The sequence below is a fragment of the Micropterus salmoides genome, unplaced genomic scaffold (genome assembly GCF_014851395.1).
Source record: "Micropterus salmoides isolate LMB-PRFRI ecotype aquatic unplaced genomic scaffold, ASM1485139v1 Ms_hic_scaffold_10, whole genome shotgun sequence".
NCBI lineage: Eukaryota > Metazoa > Chordata > Actinopteri > Centrarchiformes > Centrarchidae > Micropterus > Micropterus salmoides.
The window spans coordinates 22,721,749-22,748,944 of NW_024040041.1; the positions used below are offsets into that span (position 1 = coordinate 22,721,749).

Here is a 27,196-nt window from a genome sequence, read left to right on the forward strand (position 1 = left end):
ATTGAACAGTATGTTCTCAAAAAGAGGAGGCATGATTCATAATCGATTTTTTCACCCTTGAAAGTGAATGAAGCCTTGACTGAGGGTGATAATTTATTTTCTCATATTTGACTCACAGGAATGTTTTGTTGTTATGTATCAGTAAATTTAAACTTACAGTACAATGTTAAGGATTCTGAAGGTTTACCAGTCGGCATGTCTCTACATTTTTGGATATGTCAGTAACCTACTCACTTTCTGTTTCTGCCTGTCCTCCCCTCAGTTCAAGAGGATGTTGAACAGGGAGCTGTCCCATTTGTCAGAGATGAGTCGCTCAGGGAACCAGGTGTCAGAATACATCTCCACTACCTTCCTAGGTAAAGCAAACTTGACATCCATTTGTGACCAACTACTATAGCAAGTCCCTCATAGCTTTGACCCTAAGTCAAGCACAACCCACAAGTCTCCATCCTGGCTGACTTCAGACTCTTGTACCCACAGATAAGCAGAACGAGGTGGAAATCCCATCCCCGACTTTGAGGGAGAGGGAGAAGCCCATGTGTCACATCAGCGGTGTGAAGAAGCTCACGCACAGTTCCAGCCTTTCCAACTCCACCATGCCTCGCTTCGGCGTGAAGACTGAACATGAGGATGCGTTAGCCAGAGTAAAAACATCACTTGTCTGACTTTGTTTTTATTGTGTTTATGTTTCATGATTTTATGCTGCCTTGCTGCACAATAAATCTTGAGGACAACAGTAACAATAACAGAAAAGATAGGTTAGATGTATTTCCTGTCACTTGTCTACTCTCAACATACTGTGCCTCTTCATGTAAACCTAACTGTGTGAAGCACACATGAATTTCTGTATGCGTATTTCCATAGCTTTCTTTGGCCATCTGTATACCCGTAATGTGAACAGAAAAATGCACCCCAAGACACTGTTACATGAAATACGGTACATGAAATAATATCACAACTGCAAAGGAGTTTAAAAGCAAACCTTTCCACAACTTAAAACACCACCTGTGAACATCTTTTTGGCATTGGTCCGTCAGAGTCAGAAGCAGTGCTTTTTTATTTCTCATTGTGGAAAAATGTTTTGCATTACAGCAGAAACTAGTTTTTCCACTGGCAAGGACCACAATACAACACAATGTCATGTAGCCATAAAACGTTGCAAGTTTCATGCAACCTAACATATAATCTAAAAGCATCTAATCTAAAGAACACACAAATGTAGCATCATGCGCCTTCGTGGGTGGAATCAAGATAGGTAACAAACTGCTAGATTGTTGTACTGATGTGTGTTAATGTCGTCTGTTGTGCCTCCAGGAGCTGAACGACTTGAACATGTGGGGCCTTAATATCTTTCGCGTGGCAGAGTTCTCTAATAACCGACCCCTCAGCTGCATAATGTTTGCCATCTTCCAGGTGAGAGACGGAGAGACTGAGCTTTAAGTAGCAATGGATTATATAGTATATCATGTAGCATGACCTATCTGTGACCGTGACCACTGTGGACTTTTCTCTGCTGCAGGAAAGAGATCTACTGAAGACCTTTCGGATCCCTGTAGATACATTTGTCACCTATGTAATGACCCTGGAGGACCACTATCATGCCAATGTGGCCTACCACAACAGCCTCCACGCTGCAGATGTCACTCAGTCTACTCATGTACTGCTATCTACACCTGCTCTAGATGTAAATACCTCTTCTGATCCACCAATGGCAAAGACGCACCATTACTATAAATACCAAATACACATCTAACTTCACATGCAGGCCCTCTACAAATAATAAAGTAGTCGAAGGCAAATAGTAAACTGCTGTTTAACAGATTATTTTTCTCTTTTGTCTTTTTGTGTCATTTCTCTCTGGCGCAGGCTGTGTTCACAGATCTAGAGATACTAGCTGCGTTATTTGCTGCTGCCATCCACGATGTGGACCATCCAGGAGTGTCCAACCAATTCCTCATAAACACCAGTGAGTCAACGTGTGATTATAAGTCACACAAACGTATGAATTATAAAAAAAAAAAATAGAATGGGGGGAAAACAGGGGGCTTCATGATGGCAAGGAGGACAAACAAAAAGCTGCTTACTGCTGCTGAAAAAAACAAACGGTTCTAGTAGGTAAGTAAACTAGTACGTCTCAATAAAAGGTGGAAAGCTATAAAAGAAGCAGTACAATAAAGATCCACTATGTGAGAATAAGATGAGGCCCGTTTTCTGGGTCAGCTATTTTAATAATACCTGGCATTTCACATCTTTCTACCCAGCAAAGGTCTGTCTTTAATGTTGCATTTAAACTCTAATTTTATATATTTATCATGTCAGTTTTTATGTAAATTGTGACTGTTTTATGTTTATGCTGATAATAAAATGTATTCAACCTCTAAATCATATTATAACTAATCATGCTGCAAAGAATTGGAGAAAACATTTAGGAGAAAATACTAGGAGATATACACTCACTGGCCATTTTATTACCTTGCTAGTACCTTGTTGGACCCCCTTTTGCCTTCAGAACTTCCTTAATTCTTCGTGGCATACAACAAGGTGTTGGAAACATTCCTTAGAGACTTTGGTCCATTTTGAAATGATAGCATCACACAGTTGCTGCAGATTTGTTCAGATCTGGTTACTGTGGTTTTGAGATGATTTGAGATTTGGGACATGGTGCATCATCCTGCTGAAAGTAGACATCAGAGTGGTCATAAAGGGATGGACATGGTCAGCACTAATACTAAGGTAGGCTGTCATGTTTAAACTATGCTCAGTACTAAGGGGCCCCAAGTGTGTCAAGAAAATATCCCCCACACCATTACACCACCACCACCAGCCTGAACCGTTGATACAAAGCAGGATGGATCCATGCTTTCATGTTGTTTAGGTCAAATTCTGACCGTACCATTTGAATGTCAAAGCTGAAATCGAGACTCGTCAGACCAGGCAATGTTTTTCCGATCTTCTATTGTCCAGTATTGGTGAGCCTGTGTGAATTGTAGCATCAGTTTCCTGTTCTTAGCTGACAGGAGTGACACCCGGTGTGGTCTTCTGCTGCTGTAGCCCATCTGCTTCAACGTTCAATGTGTTGTCTGTTCAGAGATGGTATTCTGCATACTTTGGTTGTAACGATTGTTTATTTGAATTACTGTTGTCTTTCTGTCATCTCGAACCTGTCTGCCCATTCTCCTCTGACCTCTGACATCAGCAAGGCATTTTTGTCCACACATCTGCCGCTAACTGGATATTTTCTGTTATACGGACCATTCTCTGTAAACCCTACACATGGTTGTGCATGAAAATCCCAGTAGATCAGGAGTTTCTTAAATACTCAGACCAGCCCGTCTGGCACCAACAACCATGCCACGTTCAAAGTCACTTAAATCCCCTTTCTTCCCCATACTGATGCTCAGTTTGAACTTCAGCAAGTTGTCATCTACATGCCTAAATGCATTGAGTTGCTGCCATGTGATTCACTGATTAGCTATTTGGGTTAACAAGCAATTGAACATCTGTTCCTTGTAAAGTGGCCGGTGAGTGTATGAAGTGATTCATATATATTTGAAATTAAAGAATTTGTGTGAATTGAAGAATTGACAATTAGAGACACTACATTTGGTCAATGTTGTCATTTTATGTATAACTGGATTTTCTTATGGTTTCTCAGGTCAGTTGAAATTCTCCTTTATGTTTGCCTTTGGTACTGTAGTCGGTTTAAGTTAAAAAAACGTTTTAGTTTGTTCTATGTTTTTAGTACATCTGTTCAGAATGTAAATTGTGTGGTTTTTGTTGTTCTAAATGGAGAGACTTTATTTGCATTCAGAGTTTTTCTTTATTCAACCAAGTAGTTGTATATTTTGAAACAGTGCCACCACAGTGTTTCTAGTAGGAGCATGCTGATGCAATTACTGTACGTGTTTTTGACTCATATGTGTTGTATGGTGCTTCTCTCAGACTCAGAGCTAGCCCTGATGTATAATGATGAGTCTGTGTTGGAGAACCATCACCTAGCTGTGGGCTTTAAGCTGCTTCACGAGGACAACTGTGACATCTTCCAGAACCTCAGCAAAAGGCAAAGACAGAGCCTGAGGAAACTTGTTATTGATATGGTGAGTGTTGTCAACACACTAATTCTGTATTACGAAGATAGCTACCTTCTTCAGTTCCCTTCATCTGCTTCTTAGATCTCCTTTATCTCCTACCACCCTTCAATTCTCCATCGTTTTTTTTTTTTTTACTAATGCATTCATATCAATTTCCTTCCCAGGTTTTGGCAACAGATATGTCTAAACACATGAGTTTGCTGGCAGACCTCAAGACTATGGTGGAAACCAAGAAAGTGACAAGTTCTGGAGTACTGCTGCTCGACCATTACACTGATCGGATACAGGTGAGACGCCATCTTCCAGTCAATTTACACTTAACTTCAACAGACAATTTAGCCATTTAGCAGATGTTCTGATTCCAAAAGAAGCGAAAATTACCGAAATATTGACAGGATATATTCAATTAATTCAGAAATTAATTGAATATGTTTGAGAAGAAGGCTAAGCAGGATGTAAACATTGCTTTGGCTAGAGTTGAAGCAGAGGTTACGGGGCGGTGGACAGAACACCAACTCAGGTGAAGGCTGATTTTTACCCCTGCGACAAAGTGTTGCACTTCTGCAGGACAGGTCTGTTACGTGGGAGATATGGTCTCATCATAACTTAAATGCCCCTCGTCAAAATGTCATTGGCATGTTGAGGTTACACTGTGGACATGGACACCACAAGAATGCTATTTTGCATTTTCTCCAACCCGTTAAGCTAAGGCAAAATGGAGGTTAAAAAGGGTTAAATAGTCTCTTCTTTTTAAGTGTTTTAGTAACTTGGGTATTACAAAAGGTAGGACCATAAGATGCACAGACTCTGATGAACTCAATAATCCACATCTGTAGTATCTCGTTATCAAGGGCTATGCTTAAGTATTTAATGGATGAAGTAGATGTTACTTTATTTTGTTGAAGAAGACAAAAGGTCTTGCAGAAAGGAAGTGTTGCTTGGTATCATCTAAATCGAGTTTGATGGACTGAAGATGTCAGCCAGGCATGCAGGAATGTATTTGACCTGTCTTTAACTAACATGCAAGTGCTTTCTCAGATATCCCAGTTTTCACAAGAGTGCCAAGGAGGCTGTTGTTGTTGTCTGACCTGAGGTCAGGATACTCAGAAATAGAGAGGAGAGCAGTGTTGGGTTCAGTATGCCAGTTAAAATCCTGACTGATTGGGATTGGAGTTTTGGCAAGACATCTGTAGTCGTAGTTGTTGACATTAGATGGGTGAAGAGTTCTTCTTGGTTAATATGGTGACGAGTGGCAGAGGAAGCTTTTTAAATATGATGTGTGTTGTGTGTACCTGCCAAAGTTTGTGACTAAATCGTGTGCAGAAATAGGAAAAGAGGGGGAAAAAGTTGAGAAAGCTTCCTAGTTTTAAAGGCAGGGGATTGGAGTTGTACTGGCAATTAATAGAAGAGAAAGGAAAATGGAACGAAGTGAAAGAGGTCATCAGAAAGCTGGGTTTGAACCACCTTGTTTTAGATTCTAAAAGATGTGTTGGTGTACTCAGCATTTAAAACTTTGCATACATACATAATATAGTGTGTGACATGTGATTGTGTGCTTGTGCAGGTGTTGAGGAACATGGTGCACTGTGCTGACCTGAGCAACCCGACGAAACCGCTGGCTGTGTATCGACAATGGACGGAGAGAATCATGGAGGAGTTCTTCAGGCAGGGAGACAAGGAGCGAGAGCGAGGGATGGAGATCAGTCCCATGTGCGATAAACACACTGCATCTGTGGAAAAGAGCCAGGTAAATGATCAGCTCTGAAGTACACAACTGGATAACTGTTAATGCTGTAGGTGGGGTGATAAGTACAGCGCAGATAGTGATCAGTCATCTCTGATCACAGCAGTCATCCTCATACATTTTTAATGCTGATTTGTAAGGAGTAAAATGACACCACTGAGCTAATTTATATGATGTCAGTCATACTCCTTTCTTTATCTGGATGCAGGTGGGCTTTATTGACTACATTGTCCACCCGCTGTGGGAGACATGGGGGGACCTTGTGCATCCTGATGCCCAGGACATCTTGGACACTCTGGAGGACAACAGGGACTGGTACCAGAGCACTATCCCACAAAGCCCCTCGCCACCTCCTGTGGGCCACGATAAGGAGCTAAACGCCTGCATGGACAAGTTTCAGTTTCAGCTCACCCTCGAAGACGGCTCTCAGAGAGAAGACGAGTGTGATAACCCTACGCCAAACCACGTGGCACAGGACTGCAGTCAGGGGGAGGAGGAGGAGGAGGAGGAGGAAGAGGGTAAAAAAGAGAAAGAGGAAGGCATAATGGCAGAGGAGGAAAATGAGGACATAATAGAAGAGGAGGACGAGGTGGCAATGGAGGAAGAGGAGGTGGAGGAGGAGCAGGAGCAGGAGGAGGAACTGAAAGCTCAGTTGGAGGTGAGATCTGAAAAAGAGAGACTTTCTGACACAAGTCCTGTAGAGGAAGAGGAAGATTCTTCTTCACAAGCTGAAGATACATGAGTTCTGCTCCTGTATCTCCCTCCTCACTTGCACACATTATCTTGTTCATCCTTTCAATGGCCAAAACCAAGAACAAATAAGACTGCAATGACAATACAGACCTTTAAATATATTTTTCAAAAAGGGAATAAATTAAAATTGCTTCTAGAGAAGGTAATTACACAGCAACTGTAGATTTGGAGTGGTGACAAGTCCTTCGACTGATTTCACAATGAATTTTAGACTAAGAGGAATTTAGGAGAGCATTAACGGTGGGCAACTGAAGACAGCGCGTAGCACTCTGGGACTGGAATGCACACACATAAACACACAGAGAGTGTCACACACATAGCACATAGTAGGAGTAAGTCATGTAGAACACACCAACGCAATGTGCGTACACTCACACATCAGTCATACAGTACAACTGGAGCCCAAATGTACCCCTTTCTTGCAAACGCACAGGCACACCAACACACACACACATACACACACACACACACACACGCACACTTTACTGTATGTTTGCATGTGTGCATTTACATGAGGGACAATGATCAGTAAACTCTTTGGAAAAAGCCATCTCTATTAACTAGTGTTCAGTCAGTATTAGTAATTCATGTTTGTTAGGACCTCAACAGATACTGTTCTCCTCAGAAAAGCTACACATCCGAGTGACTTTTTTTCCATTTCTGTCGGAAAGAAAAATAAGATAAATCCACAGAGTTGGAGGAGGAGAGTAAAAGATATTGAAGCAAAGGAAGACGCTGCGATGAAGGGACCGCCGGGTCCCATACCCCTTTTCCCTTTACAAGGAGAGTGCTACTGGTGCAAGATGGCTCTGTGCCTTTCTGAAACACCAGCTTCCTGAATGGAGCTGTCGTGAAGCAATGCATTGTGGGACAGGAGTGTCTGATTTTGTTATAATTTTTGATTGTCTCTTGTTAAAGATCTCTCTTTACTGTTCATGATATTGTGGTGTGTATCTCACACGTACAGTTTCTGTGGTGATATGTTTTAAGCTGTTAGTCTTCCTTTGTTGCTCTTCTGGTAATATAATAACTCAGAACTCTAGATGCAGAGCAATCACAACCACCACCACAACACACCTGTGGACTCTTTGCAGCTTTTATTTTTTTCTCTTATTAGAATGATTTTTTAAACTTTCTGATAATAAGCCATGTGATGCTTTGAAGCATAAGTTTTGCCTATTTTCTATTTAACAGTTGCTAAATACGTTGAAGGGATACAGAATTATTTCATCAGCAGAACAAATTTTCACTCGCCATCTCTAACCCACTTGCACTGTGTGTTTATGTCCCCCCATACACAACAATTCTCACCAAAGGAAAGGATGAAGAACTTCAGTGGGTGAAGTGATTTGAAGGCACACAGGTGAATAAGAAAATCAGGGAGGCAGAATGTCAGGGGAAAGAAGCATGACTTGGCCAAATGGTGGTCTGGCAGTCCCTAATCATCCTTGTTATGTTAGATGCTTTTTTGCCTTAATGTCAGATGCAGGATACATACCTGCCAGTATGTAGATTTATAAGATATATAATAGATATCCTAGTATATTTATATCACGTCTGTATGGTTATTTCTGTGAGAATCAGTGTGTCATTACACAATGTGTCCAGCGTTTCATTTGGAGGGGAAAAGGAAACATTGCTGCCATATAGTTATGTTGTTGGGGTGCTTGGACCAACTTAAAGAATGTGTTGTTTTTTAATCAGGACGGTAAAATGACTATCGTCTAGATACCTGGAGGCATGCAGAGAATATAAGAAATGGGAGTTAAGATTTTGCAGGCAATGAGAATGAATAAGGATGTTTGAATCTGACCAGATATTGATTTGTTGACCTGTTGGAGATGATGCGTGCGTGTGTTTGTTTGTGTGGCTTATTTTGTGGTCGTGAGTAAGCGAGCAAGTACTGGAAAGAGAAGGCAGGATGCTTAAGATGTCGTAACGTGTCATTGTTCCCTCACTGGCATCCCCACATCTTGTGGAATGGTGTTCAGGATTCTATCAGCACAGCTTAAATGGGTCACAGTTTGTTTAGGTGTTTGTTTTTCACAGGGTAAAAAAAAACAACATAAAAGAACATGGGTGTGGTTCATTTGAAGGTAAGAGCAAGTTTCTGCAGGTCAGTAACTGAGCTTATCTGAAGACACCACAGCTCGGTGCAACAGAAGCCTGTGTGTTTGACCTGCTCTGTCGCAGGATGGAGCAGAGCTGCGGGGCCACCACACAGGCTTTCATCTAATGGAATGGGAATCCAGGATTACTCTTGCAGTTACATCAATAAAAGATTCCCATATGCATCGGCCTTTTACTTTCAAGATGTTGCTTTCTTTTTGTGGCTTACTGTTATGTCATAAGCTATAAAACATTAATATTTAATTGCCATACAAACACAATACTGTAGCAATTGTTTCTTATAAAAAATTCAATTGATTGATTGCTGCCATTCTTTTTAAATGATGAAAAGAAAACCATGGGAAGTGTTTTCTTTGAACAGTTTGTGTACAGTTTATTTTTATATCATTCTGGTGGATGGTCTGGAAAATGAATCACGTGTTGATGATATATCTCTAAGCATTACCACTCTTGTATATAATGTAATATTGGATTGTAAATTATAAATTTATCCAAGTCATACTGATTGACAAATAACCACTTAGGGTTGTTAAGTGAACCACTGAAGCACTGCAGGCCACATCCTCACCTTTTCATTCTCTGATTATGTTTTTGCTCACATGTGCTAAAATTATGTCACTTTTTTTTAAGTGTCCACATATATTGTTAAAATCAAATATATTTGTACCAGCACTTTATTTCATCAGGTTTTGGGGCAGAGAGTGTGTGTCAGGTAGTGTACAGTCTGTGCTGGTGGTTTGGTCATTGGCAGTCGCCTGTTCTTATATTCCATTGGGCCAAATCACAAACCTTCATTGTGCAGTATTTAATGTTAACCCCTTTTCTAGAGGCATAATCAAACAAATTAGTCATTCTCTATTTATAGCCTATGGGATTTATTTGACTTACAAAGTCAAATGGAAGCTGATGTGGTCACATAGGATGTGACACGTTCAAAGGAAATACATGTGTCCTTATCTAACTTGGCCATTTCTAGTACTATCACCACCTCTGTTTCTTAGTAACTTTAATAACTAGCCTGATAGCCTAAATGTCAATTAATGGTGACCTTGCTGGTTCCCATCGGGTTGCTGTCAGGTTACTTTGTCGCAGACTGACTCCCTCTGTGAATAATTCTCTGGGCTTTAATTCATGTGTTTGTTCACAAGTAAGAAAGATTATTCAAGGGAAAAAACAAACATGAAATGATTGTAATATTTGTAAATGATCTTGCTGTAATGTGTAAAATGTGTCCAAGTTATTTTTTATTATATTATTTTTATGAAAGTTTTTCCTCTTAACAGAGCTGAGGTGTCATTTTGTGAATAAATGCATTTAATAAGCAAACATCTATATATAAAACAATATTATAGTATATCAGTATATTTTTCTTTTATTTCACTGTTCGGTACTGTAAAGTGTGTTGAAAATACAAATAAAAGTAAGATTTTTATATGAAATGCAATACCATTGTCATGTTTGCTGTTATTATAGTTTCAAATATGCTGTTTGATAGTTTGTTAGCAATATAATACTTGTTTGTGTGTATTGTTTGCATTAATACTAGTGCTGTAGTACTCGAGACCGGTGTTGGTCTCGAGACCAGTCTTAAGACCACTTTTTGATGGTCTTGGCCTCGACCGAATTTGTACTCGTTCTTGTCTCAGTCTCGGACATTGAGGACTCGGGATTTTATTTCAAGACCAGTCAAGATCATAACTTTGGGAATATCAATAAATTCCTTTTGCATTGTCTGATTTATTTGTTAACATCCTAACTTTGATTGGATGTAAAACGTACTGCTTCAATGCAACCAATAACCCTAATTAAAAATGTGTTGTTCCCGTTAACGACTGCCCCCCCTCCCCACGATGGTCAGCATGGAAAAGGAATGTTAGATGTTTACGTTGTTTTCAGCTCTTAGTGTTTGTATGTGGGTGTTTTAATGGGAAAGCAGATGTTTCAGATCAATTTTAGAAGTACCTATGAACTCGTTCCACATTTTATTGTGTGTCATGTAATATGGGGAACTGGTCTTGGTCTCGACATGGTCTCAGCCCCTAAAAGTCTTGGTCTTGTCTTCGTCTCGATAAACTCTGGTCTTGGTCTTGACTTGGTCTCGGTTTGGGCGGTCTTAAATACAACACTAATTAATACTTTTCATTTATTTGTCCAGGGGCTGGTAGTGTAATGTTATTTCTAACTGTCCCAATTTCACAGTTTCTAGCCTTAATGCTCTGTAGTGTAGTGTAAAGGGCACCTCTACTGGGCTCATCGTTTGCTCCAGTATAGGTTTGTACCATACAGTCTGTGGTTTGTACCACGTGCACACATCCTCTATTTAACAATGTCTAGTCTAGTGTGTGTGAGACTGAAACTTTATGGAAAAAATGCCACAAAAAGCTGCCACATAACGTTATAATTGATGATTAATGATAGGCTAGTGGTTGTTAAAGACATGTAGACAATCTCTAGATGCATTTGAATGATAATGCAAATTTAAAAATAATATTTGGCTACTTGGTCGTTATTTGCTTGTTTGTTTTACACTATGATTAACTCAAGGTAAGGATAACAGCGTAAACAGTGACAAGTAATGTACCTGTCTGACTCTGGCATGAGATGGCTGCATCCTCAAGTATACCCAGAATCCTCTACTTCAGACTGTGCCACCGCTCTCCGCCAATCACAAGGCCTAAACAAAGCATCGCCCAATCAGAGTGAAACAAGACAGACAGGAGGTGGGTAGGCGCATGCGCCTTTTGCGACACCATGACCCGCCCTAATCTGCCACTGATTGGCTAGTACTCGTTACCTTCGTTGGTTAGGTTCAGGCAAAAGGAGTGCGATTGGTTAGGGTCAGGGTACAATACCCTGGTAAGCCAATCAGAGGAAGAGTAGGGCGGGTCTTGCCTTCGCAATCCTGAGGGGAAAAAAAGAATATCGCGACCGGTAATGATTACCTTTTAGCTTGGTCTAAGAAGATAAAAATAGGATTAGAGTTTTCTTTGTCTGTATGTACTTTTTAACGTTATACACTAGAGGTAGTATGATGTTATTGTAATGACATACGCTCACTTGGTGTTTTTTTATTTACTTGTTAGTTTATTGTTTGCTTTTGGCTAACGTAACGTTAAAGCCTTAGCTAACGTTAAATATGCTATTAGCATTAATGAGTTAGCTCTTGGCTAACTAACAAGAAGTCCTACGTAATCTACTTTTGTTTTTAACGTTATCTACCCTGTATATCTGTAAGTTGTGAAAGTGTGCTTGCTTTATTGGTCTGAACATTTTGTGATTGATTAGGCGTTTCCGGTGCAGTGGACTCATATTATATTCTAACCCAGTGTGGAGCTGCACCATCATGACGTGCTGTCAGTACCTCCTCCTCCTGCTGCTGCTGAATGTCGGAGTCTCAGCGGTGGAAGTCCAACGCCCTCGCGGTGTTCCTTTGTCAAGTAAGCATTTATAGTTTAATTACAACAAATACAACAGAACCACGAGTGCAGGTTATGTATTTAACGCAGTGGTGAAAGTTAATAGTCAGTTCTCTGTAGTTTTGGAGCTGTCATGGCACTGACTTGTTTCTTCTGTTCAACCTCTAAAGAACGGCAGTTCTATGAAGAGGGCAAACCTTTTACTTGCCTGGATGGCTCCCGCACCATTCCCTTTGACAGAGTAAATGACGACTACTGTGACTGCCAGGACGGCTCTGATGAGCCGGGTGCGTATATCTTGCATGCCGTTTAGTACTATTACTTTTTCCATAGCGCACTGAATCAGTAATATAATATAGGAGCTCTGCTTATTTAGTGTAAATCCTGCTTTGCCAGATCATGACAATACCACACAGCTGTTTTGTATATTTGATAACATTTAACATTTATTTGCAGGCACTGCTGCTTGTCCCAATGGTAGCTTCCACTGCACCAATGCAGGTTTCCGACCAGGGTTCATCCCTTCCTCCCGCATCAATGATGGAATCTGCGGTATGAATTTTAAACTAATTTTTTTTTCCAGGTGTATTGTGTAGGCAGGACTTTGTTTAACATCTGTGTTTCCTGTACAGACTGCTGTGACACAACAGATGAGTACAACAGTGGTGCTGCCTGTCAGAACACCTGCAGGTGGGAGTGTTTTTGGATTATAACTGTAATAACACAATTTACAGCCTGAGCCCAATTTCTCCATAGAGCTTATGCTTTTGCTTACACACACATTGTGTTTTCAGAAAATGTTTAACATTTTTATTTTATTTTATTTTTTTATTATGTTTTACATTATGTGTGATTTGCAGGGAGTTGGGGCGCAAGGAGAAGGAGAGCCTGCAGAAGATGGCAGAAATTGCCAAGGAGGGCTTTCTGCTAAAACAACAACTTATCCAGGAAGCCAAGAGAGGCCTAGAGGATAAGAAGGTGAATGACAAGAAAATCTTTGGTATATGTGTGTGTAAAAATCAAGATCTAGAACTCTGAAACATGGATTATCGGGTTGTGAAGTATGTTTTTATACAGATATACTGATGCTTAAGTAAACTACGTTTGAAGTTATCTACACCAGCAATTGTATAACTGGCTGTGTCAACTATATTTTCTGTATTATACACAGAAAAAGTCAAAGCAGTAGGGAAGTGAACTTAGGTTGAGCACATCGTACTCACTCATTTAGGAGGGTGGCCTGGTTTATATCCAAAACTAGATGCTGGCTATCTCAAGTCAAACAATTCAGCAAATTTTAGGGTAACAAAAGATGCCAGTGGCATACCCAGGATGTGTTTTCGTTATCTGGCTTCACTAATCCTACCATTTGCGGTCATGCTAAGCAGTCTCACAACGCTGGTTATCAACTCGGTAAATCAACCCGGGGTTTCCCAATTCAGCCATGGGCGCATTCACATAAAATGGCCAGTGTTTGTAGCAGATGACCAATCACAAAAATGGACAAGTCTACGGGCAGCAGAGTATCATATTGCTACTAACATTAGACAAATATGAAGAAGTTAAACACGTAATCCAGGTGTGTGTTAAATCGACACAAGTGCAGCTGCCTTATGCTGGAAGCACAGCTGGCAAAAATCACTGTCTGTGTGAATGTGGATAGGCTTATAATGTCATGTCCATTGCCCCATCATTAGGGAGCAGGTTGATATGATTTTAAATAGCATACATGTATAGTCCATTAAATTTACGTGTTGCTAATATGTATTCTTATGTATGAGAATTTTAGCATTATTCTTTCAGCAGCTAATTTAAAACGTTGTTCTAAATTAACTTCATAAAGCATCAAAACTTTCATGTCATAAAAGTGCTCAAATAGTGTTTCTCAACCACACTTTCACTACCCAACAATTACTGAAAACTCACCCACATTATCTGCGACCAAAGAGCAAAAGGTTGTCAGTACATGACCGTTTTCTATAATATAAGAAACAAATTTAACCTAAAGTTATAATGAACAAATTCATATTAAACTTTATTTGAATACCAAAATAAACACTCATAATATTTACATAACAATATTTTAATGGCTGCGTTAGGATGTGTGAAATGGACTTGGGAGCAAATAAAAAATAAATATACAAACATAATTTAAAGCGTTAAGTAGACTTACTTTCATATCTTGAAGTACAAAAAGTACAAGGCTTTAGTGCTTCAGTCTCTCTCGTATGATGACATTGGTATACAAAAGCATCTCTACATCACCCACAACATACATATACATATATAAAACAGTCTGCAGGATCTTCTACGACTTGTGATGCCATTTTTAAGAGAATTGATTGGACAGTAGGCAATGCTTATATAACGTTGGTCTCCATAAGCATAACCTGTGGCCTGTACTATGAAGCGAGTTAAGGTAACTTCCGGAGAAACTTCCGTAAATTTGTGACGTCGGGTGTAACTTTCCAGTTAACCCATTCTATGAAAGGTGGATAGATGTTAACCGAGGTCTTTTGTCATGGCAATTTACGCTGCATCTCTAAACTGCTCCGAGCAAGTTTTGTTTGTGGTTAACTCAAGGTTACCCTGTATACGTGGACTACACATCACATCTGTACTCAGTGTTAATGATGAGAAGTAGGCTATTAATACATAGCCCTCCACTTGATAAAATATGTAATATTGCAGCTGAAATTACATTCTTAACGAAACAACATTACGTTCATACAGCGAGCCCTGCAGCCTCTGTGATTTAAGGGAGGGATTTATTAATTAGACTAAATAACGGGACAGTTGTCTGTAGGCTATAATGGAATTATCCCAACTGTTTTCACATAGGCTATTTAGATTGACTAATTTATGTGTCCAAAGTACGGAGCCAGGGTGGTGGTAAATAAACTGAGAAAAAAAATCCAAGATGTAAGTGGTAAATTTACAGGAACAAAAATCAGAAATTCCCTGAAGTTAAAGTTACAAAAAATCCAAATCACTCTGGTGTGTTTGTATGAATACTCCCAATCCACAGCAAAGTCTGTAATGTGCATGATTATAGGCTATAGTGATTGTGGGCTAAACTCACATTATTTACTCGATTGTGATTATTAGTTTTTTGTAAATCTACCACATTAATAGGCCCTATTGGAAATTCTTTCCCCTTCTTCACTGGCTCCATTTTTTTTATTACAATGGACATAATATGCAGTTGTACCTTTTACATCTTAATCATATTGGGCTACACGTAAAAGAAAGTCCATAAAATACAAAATAGAAAATTAGCCTACAGTAAGAACACTGTGAAGATAATTACAAATTTACTCCATGCAATGCCAAGAAGCCTCCCTGGCTTTGTCTGCCACCACAATATTAGATTTTGCTGTCTTGGGAAAAGACGTTGCGAAAAAACTGCTTGCACGGCCGAACACACCCCTTTTATGTGATTGCGCACCAACTCCGCTTAAGTTAACACCGACTCAACTAACAAACATCTTATCCACCGGCCGCTGCTCCAGAGCAGTAATCAGTTATGTTAAAATAGCTTTTTATGAGACCAGCATCATTATAGTTGTTGTAACATCTTATAGTAGTTTGTTGTTTCATAAATTAAATGGAGTTTTCCTGTATTGTGTAGATCTTATTTGGTTAATTGTATTATTTTGATTTGTCTCAACAGGCAAAACTTGCGGAAGTTCAGGCTGGTAAAAAGGATCTGGAGGAGAAGGTGGAGGCTTTGAGAACTGTAAAGGAGACTGCAGAGCAGCCAGAGAAAGAAGCCAAAGAGCGCCATCTGAAGGCCTGGGAAGGTAAATTAAGCTGTGAAAGTATGTCACCGTCTACTGTTTGAACAGACTGAGAGCAAAACATTACAGACAGTATTGTCTATTTTATTAAAAAAATGCGAGCTGCGCTAAATTGAATGGATGCCGAATACACCAGTAGTCCTCAAAAAACTTGAATCACTGATAACTCAACAAAAAGTGTTATTTGTTTCAGATGAAAAAGCTCTGATTCGCATCCAGAAGGACAAGGCTAGAATGGCTGAGGTGTTTCTTGAACTGGATGATGACGCAGATGGCTTGTGAGTATCACCAGAATTGTTGACGCCCAAAATGAGGGAAGATTTACTGCAGTGGTCTGCAATAGGCGGCCACAGGCCAGAACTGGCCCGCCAGCAATAACCTCTGGCCCGTGGCCAGATTGCTTTGTTAGCAGAAAAATAAATAAATTGATAACGGCTAACCGAAATAGATCTCAGTCATGACAGCAACAGTTACTCACATAACGACTTCCTCTTAAGTAATTGTGCCTCTAAAATAAAAGCGCAAGAACGTATTTTGCAGCAATAATTTATGTTGAGTTTATTAAGAGCTTTTACTTTAAAGAGTTCTGAAGGAAATTCAAAAGAGTCTCTGGCCTGCTTGACACACCTGAAAAAGCTGTCAGTAAACGTGTGATTGGATTTCCCTGAATTTTGTCAGGGAAATAAAAAAAAAGTATCCATAGGTTTATGAATGCAGATCAAACGCCGGAATGCGCACACTGCAGCACATGCCTTATATGAGCCTGTGCAAAAGTGTCCTATTATTCAATTTGCTTAAAAGGGAGAAAAAAAATATCTGCAATAAGATGGAATCGATCTCACTACCTAACCGTCGGGAGTCCCGCACAGGAGGGGTCCTGCACAGCACCGACTGAGCTTAATGCACACATGATTTCATTTCATTTCATTTGATTTGTTCTGCCCCACCATATAACGGCTTGGAAAAATTTGGCCCGATGCCAGACTTATTTGCCGACCCCTGATTTACAGTGTTGTGAAGGTGACCAAGGGTAACTTTAGGAACAAAGGTAATGCGAGAGGAAGCAATTCATTTCAGAAGCGTTTGTTGTTATATTTTTTTGAAATTCTCTTTACATCCGGACAGCAATCAATAAGTCACATGCTGACACAAACATGGGAGAAAAAAATCTGTCAGTTGCAGGACTAGTAATAAGTGCAGCCAATCATTTGGTCTGAATTAAATTAATGCACATGAAAATCTGTTTTTGGGGAGTGGCTTTGGAGTAGGGATGAAACGATTACTGGTTTAACGATAAACCATGGTAAAATTCCTGTTGGTTATTATTACTGTACACATTTTAATTACCATGATAACCGGGTTCGGTTACCATGCTATCATAAACTCATACTGTGCAGCATCAACCAAAGTTAGCGACGGTCTACCAGAAGCAGGCGCGGTATGCTACGAGGGTTTGTTTGGGTCTGTGACAACACAGCGGAAGACAGCGCTGTGGAGATTTTTTAGTCACTCTGAAGCCTGGTTGTATTTTAGTTTTTATGAGATCGCTGAGGGAAACTTGATTTTAACAAAATAATAATAATAATAATAATAATAATCCTTATTTGTAGAGCACTTTTCAAAAACAAGTTACAAAGTGCTTTAACAAGTGTAAAGAATAATACAAAAAAAGATAAGAGCATGAAAATTTAATATAAAATTAGTAAAATACAATAAAATAAAAGGGATAAAATAAAGTCAAATAAGATCGGGAAAGGCTCTCCTATAAAAGTATGTTTTAAAAAGGGACTTAAAAGAGTTCACTGACTCAGCCGACCTGATTTCCTCGGGCAGGCTGTTCCAGAGCCTCGGGGCCCTGACAGCAAACGCTCTGTCCCCTTTAGTTTTCAGTCGAGACTCTGGAACAGACAGCAGACCTCTGCCCGAGGATCTCAAGGTACGTGCTGGTGCGTATGGGACTAAAAGGTCAGAAATATAACAAGGCGAGAGGCCATGAAGAGCTTTAAAAGTGATCAATAGAATTTTAAAGTCAATTCTAAAACATACTGGGAGCCAGTGTAATGCAGCTAAAATAGGAGTAATGTGGTCATATTTCTTTGTTCTGGTTAAAAGCCTGGCAGCTGAGTTCTGGACAGTCTGGAGTCGATCAATAGATTTTTGGGTTAAACAGGTGAAAAGGCTGTTGCAATAATCCAGGCGTGATGAGATGAAGGCGTGTAAAATGGTCTCGGTGTCCTTAAAAGTTAACATAGATCGAATTTTAGCTATATTTCTAAGTTGATAAAAACATGATTGAACAAGCTTTGTGGTGTGCTGCTCGAAATTTAAATTACTATCAAACCAAACACCAAGGTTCTTTGCCACAGGCTTAATGTGATTTACTAGGGAACCAGCAGATGGCAGTATTTGATTTGCCATCTGCTGGGACCCGATGACCAGGATTTCTGTTTTGTCTGAGTTCAGCTGGAGGAAATTATTTGACATCCATTTTTTAACTTCACAAAGCCAGTTGTTAAGTGAACTCAGCATTCCAGGGTCTGTGGATCTGACGGGCAAGTATATTTGTGTGTCATCAGCATAAATATGAAAAGAAATGCCATGTTTATGGATAATATGTCCAAGGGGAAGCAGATACAAGGAAAACAAAATGGGTCCTAAGACCGACCCCTGAGGCACACCATATTTAACTGGACAGAACGAAGAGACATATTTGTTTACTGACACGCAAAACTTCCTATTTGACAGGTAGGATGAAAACCATTCTAGAGCAGTACCAGAGATCCCCCCCAGTGCCTCAGTCTGTCTAACATGATGTTGTGATCAATGGTGTCAAAAGCAGCGCTAAGGTCCAGGAGTACAAGGACTGAGCACATACCTTCATCAGCAGACATTAAAAGGTCATTGGTGACTTTAAGCAGGGCAGTCTCAGTGCTGTGGTACTTCCTAAAACCAGACTGAAACTTTTCAAATATTTTGTTATTTTCCAGTACAGTGAGCAGCTGTTTGGACACAATTCTTTCTAGAATCTTTGCAATAAAAGGCAGTTTTGAAATTGGTCTAAAATTTTGTGGGAGGGAGGGATCTAAACCAGGTTTCTTTAAAAGTGGGTTCACGCAAGCCGTTTTAAAATAATCAGGGACACAACCAGTAGATAGGGAGCTGTTAAAAACAGAGATCAAATGGGGCCCAACAGAATCTATTACTTTTAGTAAAAATTTTGTAGGTATTATATCAAGTGGGCCGGAGGACACTCTCATTTGTGATACTGTTTTTAAAAGCTCAGACAAGTCGATGGGATAAAACTGGTTAAAACTCTGTTGTTGCTGGTGAGGGACCTCTGAGTAAGAGGCCACGGGGGTAATAGAGGCTCTGATTGACACCACCTTATTGGTAAAATAAGATAAAAACAATTCACAGTCATCATTACTTTCAGCTGAGGCACAAGGAGGGGTTGGGTTTACCAGCTGATCCACAGTCTTAAACAGAAACCTGGGATTGTGTTTATGTGTAGTAATGAGTTCAGAAAAATAGTGTGTTCTCGCATCCTTAACCATGTTATTGTAGTTAATTAATAAATCCTTCAGACTGAGGTAATGGACTTGGAGATTGGATTTTTTCCATCTGCGCTCTGCTTTCCTGCATTCCCTTTTTAGGCTGCGAATGCTGTCATTTATCCAGGGTTGTTTACTAGCTTTAGACGTAGGCCTAACCTTTAGAGGAGCAGTAATATTTAGTGACGACAAGCAGATATGATTGAAGTGATCGACCAGATTGTTGGTGTTGGAATCAGACAGGTGTTGGCTTTGGCTCTGAAAGACTGCGCAAAACTTTGAAACACTTTGTTCATTAAAGATGCGACAACACACGGAGCTTGGTGAGGCGGCAAGAGTAACAGGCGAATCGCAGCTAAAAACAATACATCTGTGGTCAGATATGGTCATGTCCACTAATTCCACAGAGGAAATGCTGACACCCAGGGTAAAAACCAAGTCCAGTGTATGACCACGGTTATGTTTTTGCCCTTTGACATGTTGTTTGAAGTTAAAAGAAGTGGCCATATTTAAAAAGTCAGTTGCATTAACATTGTTGGGGTCATCAACATGAATATTAAAATCGCCACAAAGAACAATTCTGTCATAATTTAAAACCAGAGTAGATAAAAATTCAGGAAGTTCTGATGACCTTATAGTGAACGCAGGGTGAGTTAACGTTTAGCTTTGGTTTGTCTAACAGCTTGTAAACTTAAGCTCTCAGTGTTAGCTGCTCTTTTAAAAACGCTACATGTTTTTCTGCTGCTGTGTGCGTTGTGTGTCTGCAGACTATTCGTCCACTGCACATGATAACACGTTACGCAGTTTAGTCACCCAACCAGCAAATCTTGTTCATCTTAAATCCAGCAATTCTGAAATTAGTTGTAAAGGTGTCAGAACAGGTGAAACGCTACAGACTCTGTATTTCAGTTGTTGGGCTCATTGCAGTTACTATCACTGTCTTCTAAAGACTTTGTTTTCATGCAATTACCTGTATAACATAAAATCTTGATAATGCACAGTTTGATGGTTTTCAAAGTATTTGCTGTTTTATTTTTTATGAATGAATGGCAATTGTATTTGTAGTTTTTAATATAAAACTCCGACGTTGCCTACCCTAGCTTTAATATAACAAATGTAACATTTCGTACATCAGGACCCATATTTATTTTAAGTTTGCTTGTTGAGCTGTACTATAGTTATTGAGATGCCGCCTCCTAATGGTATGCTATAGAAATCACTACTTTCTCTAAGCAAATATAGGCACTTTGGCTGAGCAGTAGCAGGACAGGAATTTCTGTGTTTTTGTAGTTGGCCTCATTGACTAACTGGTGGAAATATGTTGTTACTGATGATGTATTTTTGCTGTGTTAGGGTTTCAGCGGCTGAGCTTGTGTCCCATCCTGAGCTCGACCCAGATTCAGATGGCTCATTTACAGAAGCAGATGCTCAGGTAAATGTTAATGTGGCGTTCCTATGAAAGCACTGCTGTTAAAGTGGAGTTATGATTAAACGCAAATATTTATACATCTTAAGAAGCTGAACAAATCAAAATGTAAATATTGTCTTTGTTTTGTATAGGGATTGTTGGGTGAAATGGACAGTGTGGACACAGTAGCATTTGAATCTGTTTGGAATAAGATCAAAGAAAAATACATATCAGAGGTAAGAACCTGATTGTTCTTCTAGTAAACTTTGTGTGTGAAAGCCTCTGCTCCTCTAAATGTGTGACTTTCTTGGCGTCAGGCCAGCGTAGACACCTCTGCACCAGTGGAGACTCCCCAGGAAGAGATGAGGGAGCCAGTCGCTGACAATGACTCTGAGCAGTATCCTGAAGATGACATCCCAGAGGAAGAAGAGGAGGAGGAGGATGATGAAGAGGATGATGACGACCCAGATGAGAGAGACTATAAGGTTTGCCCACTAAGTTTCTCCATCAAACTTATGCTGGATGACTCTCAAGTTAATTTGAGTGAGTCACTCTAATTTGTTGTTGTTTGATATGCAGAGTCCACCTACGTTACAAGAAAAGAAGGATGACAATGATGAGGGGACTATGCCACCCTACGATCAAGAAACGCAGAACCTCATTGATGGTGTGTGTGTGTGTGTGTGTGTGAAACTGAGTGACTCAGCCAATCGTCAGCTTTGAGTAAGGGACACTAAGGTGTTAAATACCAGGGGAAAAAAAGCACAGATGTGATAAGCTGAGTTTTGACCAAAGGCCCAAACCTAACTTCCGGCAGACTTCCTCAAACAATCCATAACAAGTAAATAACATTAGCTAGTATGGGCTGCTACAAAACTGCTTGCTCCTCTCTCCCTACCTACTTCCACTCTGTTTGTGCATTCATGTGGATGGTCCGCCACATAGAGTGGCATCCGAAACCAATGAGGGCGGAGTGGTAGTTGGTTGTTAAACCCTCTAATGCTGAGTGAGCACCTATGCCGGCTTGTTGAAGGTGTGTAACACCCTTTGCTGCACGATGGGGGACCTTTCTTTCAATGTGAGTTCCGTGTGACTTCGCCGGTTAACATGTAGCATTTTTAAATTCAGAAACTACACTAACATTTCATATCACCATTCACAGGTTAACAATGTAGCTTAGAGGTTATATTGTGTTTCTAAAAAACAATAACTGACAAACAAACTGTTGTTTGTTTGATACACATATTATAGCAGTGTGTGTAGCGGTAACGTCAGATCCTATTTACGCTGGGGAGAGGGTAGTTCGTCTGAAAGTTGGCCACTGTATTTTTACCCTACGCGGGTTAGTTGGATCAAATACCCCTTTAGGGAGCTCGATTTGGCTGTGAGGGTGACTCAGAGCAGAGTTCACTTTGTGTCGGAGTGGAAGTGGCGGGGGTCTAGTTTCGGAAAGGTTCCCAGTAATAAACAAACGGAACGGAAGTTAACTTTGGGCCGGGCGCATCTCTTGGCAACAGGGTCCGATGAAAGCGTCTATACCCCGGAACTAGGAACCTTTTGGAGGAACTCACTGTGTTTCCACTGAAGGAACAAGGGTCTAAATTTAGTTCTAGGATCTCGGGGGGAGGGGGGCTTGCCATGCAGTTAATTTTTTAATGGGCGAGTAGAGGCTACTGGCTTTAACTGGAGAATGTCGGGTGTTTTTCTACGACTGCTCCGCTCTTTTCCACCTTGTTTGCAAACAAATAAATCACAATCAGTCACAAAAATCACAAAAACAGTCAAATAGCCACACAAGTCTTGCTGATGTCCATTTAAGATCGTATGTCGGCATTAAATGCATTGCTCGGAAATGGTAGCCAGCGTGCAGCGGTGTATTTACAGCGAACAGCTGATGGAGGTAGCCTATGCAAAATACTGGGTCTGGAGTGATTGTTTTAAGTTTTCATCAGTCAGGAAGTTTTTACACGGAACCGAAGTCAGCCTCCTCCCCTCCAAAACAAGCGGAACAGCTGATTACAGCAGGTAATAGGCTGGATAAAAATCCTGTTCCACCGATGCAGGCGGACGCAGACTGGCATATGGCCAGCTGATCTGCAGCTCTTGTCGGCTGGAAATGTTTTAATAACCTTCCAAACTGTCGCAGTTTTATTTTTGTGTTGCTTTCTCTGTGAGTTATTTTTAAGACCTTTATGGCTTTATCCAGTTTGTTATTAAATGTGTAACAAACTTTATCGTGTCTCTCCATCATGCGGCTTTAATGGTCAAGCATAGCCTATAGTTTTTCATTATATTCCAATCAAATCTGATTTTCATTTATAAATTTTGCTCGTGGATAATAGTTACTAAATAATGATGCCTCTGCATCCCTTAGTGTGGCGTATAGGCCTGCAGTCTACGTCAGCAAGTTAATTTGCCTTTAGACCACAGTAGAAACGCACACAACAGTGAACCTTTTAGTTCCTTGAAAAGAGATCCGGGGACTTAAAAGTCCGGTACTTTTGATCGAAACGCGTTTATAATGTGCATATCTATTAGTTTGAATTTTAACATGTTAAGTGAAACTAATCTCTCATTCTGGTTGCTCAAATTAATTATCTGAAGAACAAAGCGATTCATTGAACAGAACTTTTATGTGATAGAGATCTATTGCTTATCTTTTATAAAAGCATCAACATGAAGGCATGATTTGCGCAGCCATTTTATATTTGTGTGTGTATGTAAGCACATTTATATGTATACATGTGTGAATTTGGCTGCGATGGACTGGCACTCTGTCCAGGGTTTACCCTACCTTTCGCCCAATGTCAGCTGGAATTGGGGACGGTTGATGATGAATGAGTAAGTGAGTGTGGCTTTGGACTGAATTTATTTTAAAGTTAAATTTTATTCCCAGCTGCTCAGAAAGCCAGGAGTGAGTTTGATGAAGCTGAGAGAGCTCTCCGGGAAGTGGATGATCAGATCAGGTAAGTACTAAACCTGAATTTGAAGGAGCTTCTTTGCCAACAATACTATCGTTGTTTACAACCATAACCGCAGTATAACCTTCAACTACAATGGATGACTTTTTTGCACAATCAGTGTGTTGTTAGTTGAAGACTGTAAAATTACTTTTTGTATGCAGGAACCTTGAGAAGGAGATATCCTTTGACTTTGGACCCAGTGCTGAGTTTGCTTACCTCTATAGCCAGTGTTACGAGTTGACTACTAGCGAGTATGTGCACACTCTGACTTTGACTCTTGTATTTATTTATTATTATTTGTTACAAGTTCCTACCTCTGAAGGACTAAGTTAATTTCTTTGCTTTCAGGTACATCTACAGGCTATGTCCGTTTAACAGAGTTTCACAGAAACCCAAGTATGGTGGATCAGAAACTAACCTGGGGTAAGAGAATAACGTTTTTTGTTTGCTTGCTTGTTGTATTTTTGCATTTGTGGTGTTTTTTGTGTCCACACTTGACTCGTCATCCCGTACTTTTCATCATGTGTTTTTGTAGAACATGGGGGAAATGGGCAGGTCCTGAGGATAACATCTACTCTGTGATGAAGTATGAACATGGAACAGGGTGTTGGCAAGGCCCTAACAGATCCACCATGGTGAGTTTTCAGTGAGTCAGCCCTGACTTGATATTTTTCTTGACCTGTATTTTTTTTTGCCACATTAATGTTTCTCATTGGACAAATATTAATTTTGGTCTTTCAGGTCAAGTTAACGTGTGGAAAGGAGACGGTGGTGACATCTACCTCAGAGCCCAGTCGTTGTGAGTACCTGATGGAGTTCATCAGCCCTGCTGTCTGCCAGGAGCCCCCAAGCCTAGACTCAGTGATTCATGAGGAGCTCTAGATTTATTTTATTTGTGAGTAACTCTTAACTTTTCTGTGTAAATTGGCAAACCTTAAAAATGAATTGCGATAATCTTGTACTGTATTGTGTGTGTGTGGCACATACAGTATGGACAATATCTTTTTCCCAGTTGGATCTTAAATGTCCACCAATTGGGCCAAGATTGTCTAGAAGAGTCTTGTTTTTTAGCAAAAAAATGTACTGCACCCTAATCATCATTTGTAAATGGTACCTGCACAAGCCCAAAAAATCTGTTTAGCATTTCAACATTTTGTTGCGAAGATAATCCCCAGTGCAGTTACAGCCTCCCTTTAGAAGAAGAGCAGGACAGCAGCAAGAGCAAGGAAATGGCATCTTCATTTTAGTTCATTGTAGTTAATAGGGGATTAAGAATAATGGAATGGTTAGAATTTAATGCAATTTATGGAGACAAATGCATAGTGCAGGCAGTTTAAACTCTAGACTTGTTCAGAGGTTTGTGACAGTTCAGCCTTTTGCAGTTTATTACCAAAAAAGGTCAATGGAAAACATTTCATAATGCATAGCTTGCAATATACTATGTATCATAGAAATGTTTTGTCCGGTGGCTATAGGCAATGTATAGTGATATCATCATATTGTGAGCTTTCTTGCAAAGCCCCGCCCTGATGATATACAGAGTGAATAGATAACAGGTGTAGCTTCCCTTGAAATAAACGAGGACTGTAAAAGACTACTGTAACCTATTTAACTTTTCAGATAGATTTGATGTTTTTAAACTATTATTTAGCTCTATTCTAGTGAAAGTGGAGGTGAGAGTTTTTGGGACAATAGAATTTAAATGTTTGTTTTTTTTTAAATGTGTCAGCATCTAACCCACATATAAGTGCCAACCCCAAAAGTTGATAGGTCACTGGTATTAAATGCTTAGTCCTCGGAAATTAAACCTACAGGGATTCATTGCAACTAAATTTACCTTCCCTTTAACAACTAGGAAACCATGATAAACCATTTAAATGAAGGTGTATGTGTTTGCTCTTGCAGGTTGTTCTTGAGGGACCACAGTCACTGCAGCAACATGAAGTCGCCATGCCATGAGTGGCACCATCTTGGCGTTGATTAACAATCAACAATAAATGATGGAAATTCCAATGAGTAGTTATGTCGTCTACACATCAAATTTCCCCTGCTACCTGTTGTTTTATTTTTCCAAATTCTGTCAAATGTAGTCATTCCATAGTTTTGAAATAAAGTTCATTTTTATCATCTTCCAAACTTGTGTCATTTTAGTATAGCCATTGTGTCATAACTAAGCAATAAATACTGGTGTATAATAAGGTATATGCATTTTTAATTCATAGTTCGTAGTAGTAGCAGCAGTAGTAGTAGTTGAATATACACTGCTCAAAAAAATAAAGGGAACACTTAAACAACACAACGTAACTCCAAGTCAATCACACTCCTGTGAAATCAAACTGTCCACTTAGGAAGCAACACTGATTGACAATCAATTTCACATGCTGTTGTGCAAATGGAATAGACAGCAGGTGGAAATTATAGGCAATTAGCAAGACACCCCCAATAAAGGCGTGGTTCTGCAGGTGGTGACCACAGACCACTTCTCAGTTCCTATGCTTCCTGGCTGATGTTTTGGTCACTTTTGAATGCTGCCGGTGCTTTCACTCTAGTGGTAGCATGAGACGGAGTCTACAACCCACACAAGTGGCTCAGGTAGTGCAGCTCATCCAGGATGGCACATCAATGCGAGCTGTGGCAAGGTTTGCTGTGTCTGTCAGCGTAGTGTCCAGAGCATGAGGCGCTACCAGGAGACAGACCAGTACATCAGGAGATGTGGAGGAGGCCGTAGGAGGGCAACGACCCAGCAGCAGGACCGCTACCTCTGTCTTTGTGCAAGGAGGAGCAGGAGGAGCACTGCCAGAGCCCTGCAAAATGACCTCCAGCAGGCCACAAATGTGCATGTGTCTGCTCAAACGGTCAGAAACCGACTCCATGAGGGTGGTATGAGGGCCCGACGTCCACAGGTGGGGGTTGTGCTTACAGCCCAACACCATGCAGGACGTTTGGCATTTGCCAGAGAACACCAAGATTGGCAAATTCGCCACTGGCGCCCTGTGCTCTTCACAGATGAAAGCAGGTTCACACTGAGCACATGTGACAGACGTGACAGAGTCTGGAGACGCCGTGGAGAACGTTCTGCTGCCTGCAACATCCTCCAGTATGACCGGTTTGGCGGTGGGTCAGTAATGGTGTGGGGTGGCATTTCTTTGGGGGGGCCGCACAGCCCTCCATGTGCTCGCCAGAGGTAGCCTGACTGCCGAGATGAGATCCTCAGACCCCTTGTGAGACCATATGCTGGTGCGGTTGCCACAAATGTGCATGTGTCTGCTCAAACGGTCAGAAACCGACTCCATGAGGGTGGTATGAGGGCTTACAGCCCAACACCATGCAGGACGTTTGG

General features: G+C 40.4%; 2 protein-coding genes and 1 long non-coding RNA gene across 10 annotated transcripts in view; 2 read left to right on the plus strand and 1 right to left on the minus strand.

Annotated features, from left to right (window-relative positions):
• Nucleotides 1-5,790, minus strand: part of LOC119891330 — a 33,605-nt gene extending 27,815 nt beyond the window's left edge. The window contains exon 1 of the long non-coding RNA XR_005442424.1: nt 5,686-5,790. This is a non-coding gene — a long non-coding RNA (uncharacterized LOC119891330). The remainder of the gene's footprint in view (nt 1-5,685) is intronic.
• Nucleotides 1-10,162, plus strand: part of pde4a (phosphodiesterase 4A, cAMP-specific) — a 44,108-nt gene extending 33,946 nt beyond the window's left edge. For all 3 annotated transcript variants that reach the window (XM_038702785.1, XM_038702795.1, XM_038702804.1), the window contains 9 exons: nt 263-356; nt 481-644; nt 1,315-1,413; nt 1,520-1,684; nt 1,867-1,966; nt 3,943-4,097; nt 4,256-4,378; nt 5,656-5,838; nt 6,044-10,162. In XM_038702785.1, coding sequence (XP_038558713.1) covers nt 263-356; nt 481-644; nt 1,315-1,413; nt 1,520-1,684; nt 1,867-1,966; nt 3,943-4,097; nt 4,256-4,378; nt 5,656-5,838; nt 6,044-6,577 — 1,617 coding nt within the window. In that variant the 3' untranslated portion in view covers nt 6,578-10,162. The remainder of the gene's footprint in view (nt 1-262; nt 357-480; nt 645-1,314; nt 1,414-1,519; nt 1,685-1,866; nt 1,967-3,942; nt 4,098-4,255; nt 4,379-5,655; nt 5,839-6,043) is intronic.
• A 1,363-nt stretch (nt 10,163-11,525) lies between these two features.
• On the plus strand, nt 11,526-25,992 carry prkcsh (protein kinase C substrate 80K-H). Of its 6 annotated transcripts, none has more exons than XM_038702826.1 (18): nt 11,526-11,649; nt 12,004-12,155; nt 12,305-12,421; nt 12,591-12,686; nt 12,767-12,824; nt 12,995-13,112; nt 15,808-15,937; nt 16,128-16,212; nt 20,839-20,917; nt 21,046-21,129; nt 21,211-21,378; nt 21,473-21,560; nt 23,790-23,859; nt 24,018-24,107; nt 24,205-24,279; nt 24,392-24,491; nt 24,598-24,751; nt 25,762-25,992. In XM_038702826.1, exons 2-17 carry the CDS (start codon nt 12,062-12,064, stop codon nt 24,736-24,738), a joined length of 1,593 nt encoding a protein of 530 aa, XP_038558754.1. In that variant the 5' UTR covers nt 11,526-11,649; nt 12,004-12,061; the 3' UTR covers nt 24,739-24,751; nt 25,762-25,992. The 6 variants fall into 6 exon arrangements, with proteins under 6 accessions (XP_038558754.1, XP_038558781.1, XP_038558773.1 ...); XM_038702853.1 differs by having other exon boundaries at nt 11,628-11,649; nt 12,045-12,155; XM_038702845.1 differs by having other exon boundaries at nt 11,633-11,711.
• Nucleotides 25,993-27,196: the final 1,204 nt, after the last annotated feature.

Bases quoted from the DNA above. Each gene is read 5' to 3' on its own strand.
- prkcsh (XM_038702826.1), top strand. From the start codon at position 12,062: ATGACGTGCTGTCAGTACCTCCTCCTCCTGCTGCTGCTGAATGTCGGA. The intron at 12,687-12,766 runs GTATGAATTTTA...TTTCCTGTACAG, and splicing joins CATCAATGATGGAATCTGCG to ACTGCTGTGACACAACAGAT. The intron at 12,825-12,994 runs GTGGGAGTGTTT...TGTGATTTGCAG, and splicing joins GCCTGTCAGAACACCTGCAG to GGAGTTGGGGCGCAAGGAGA.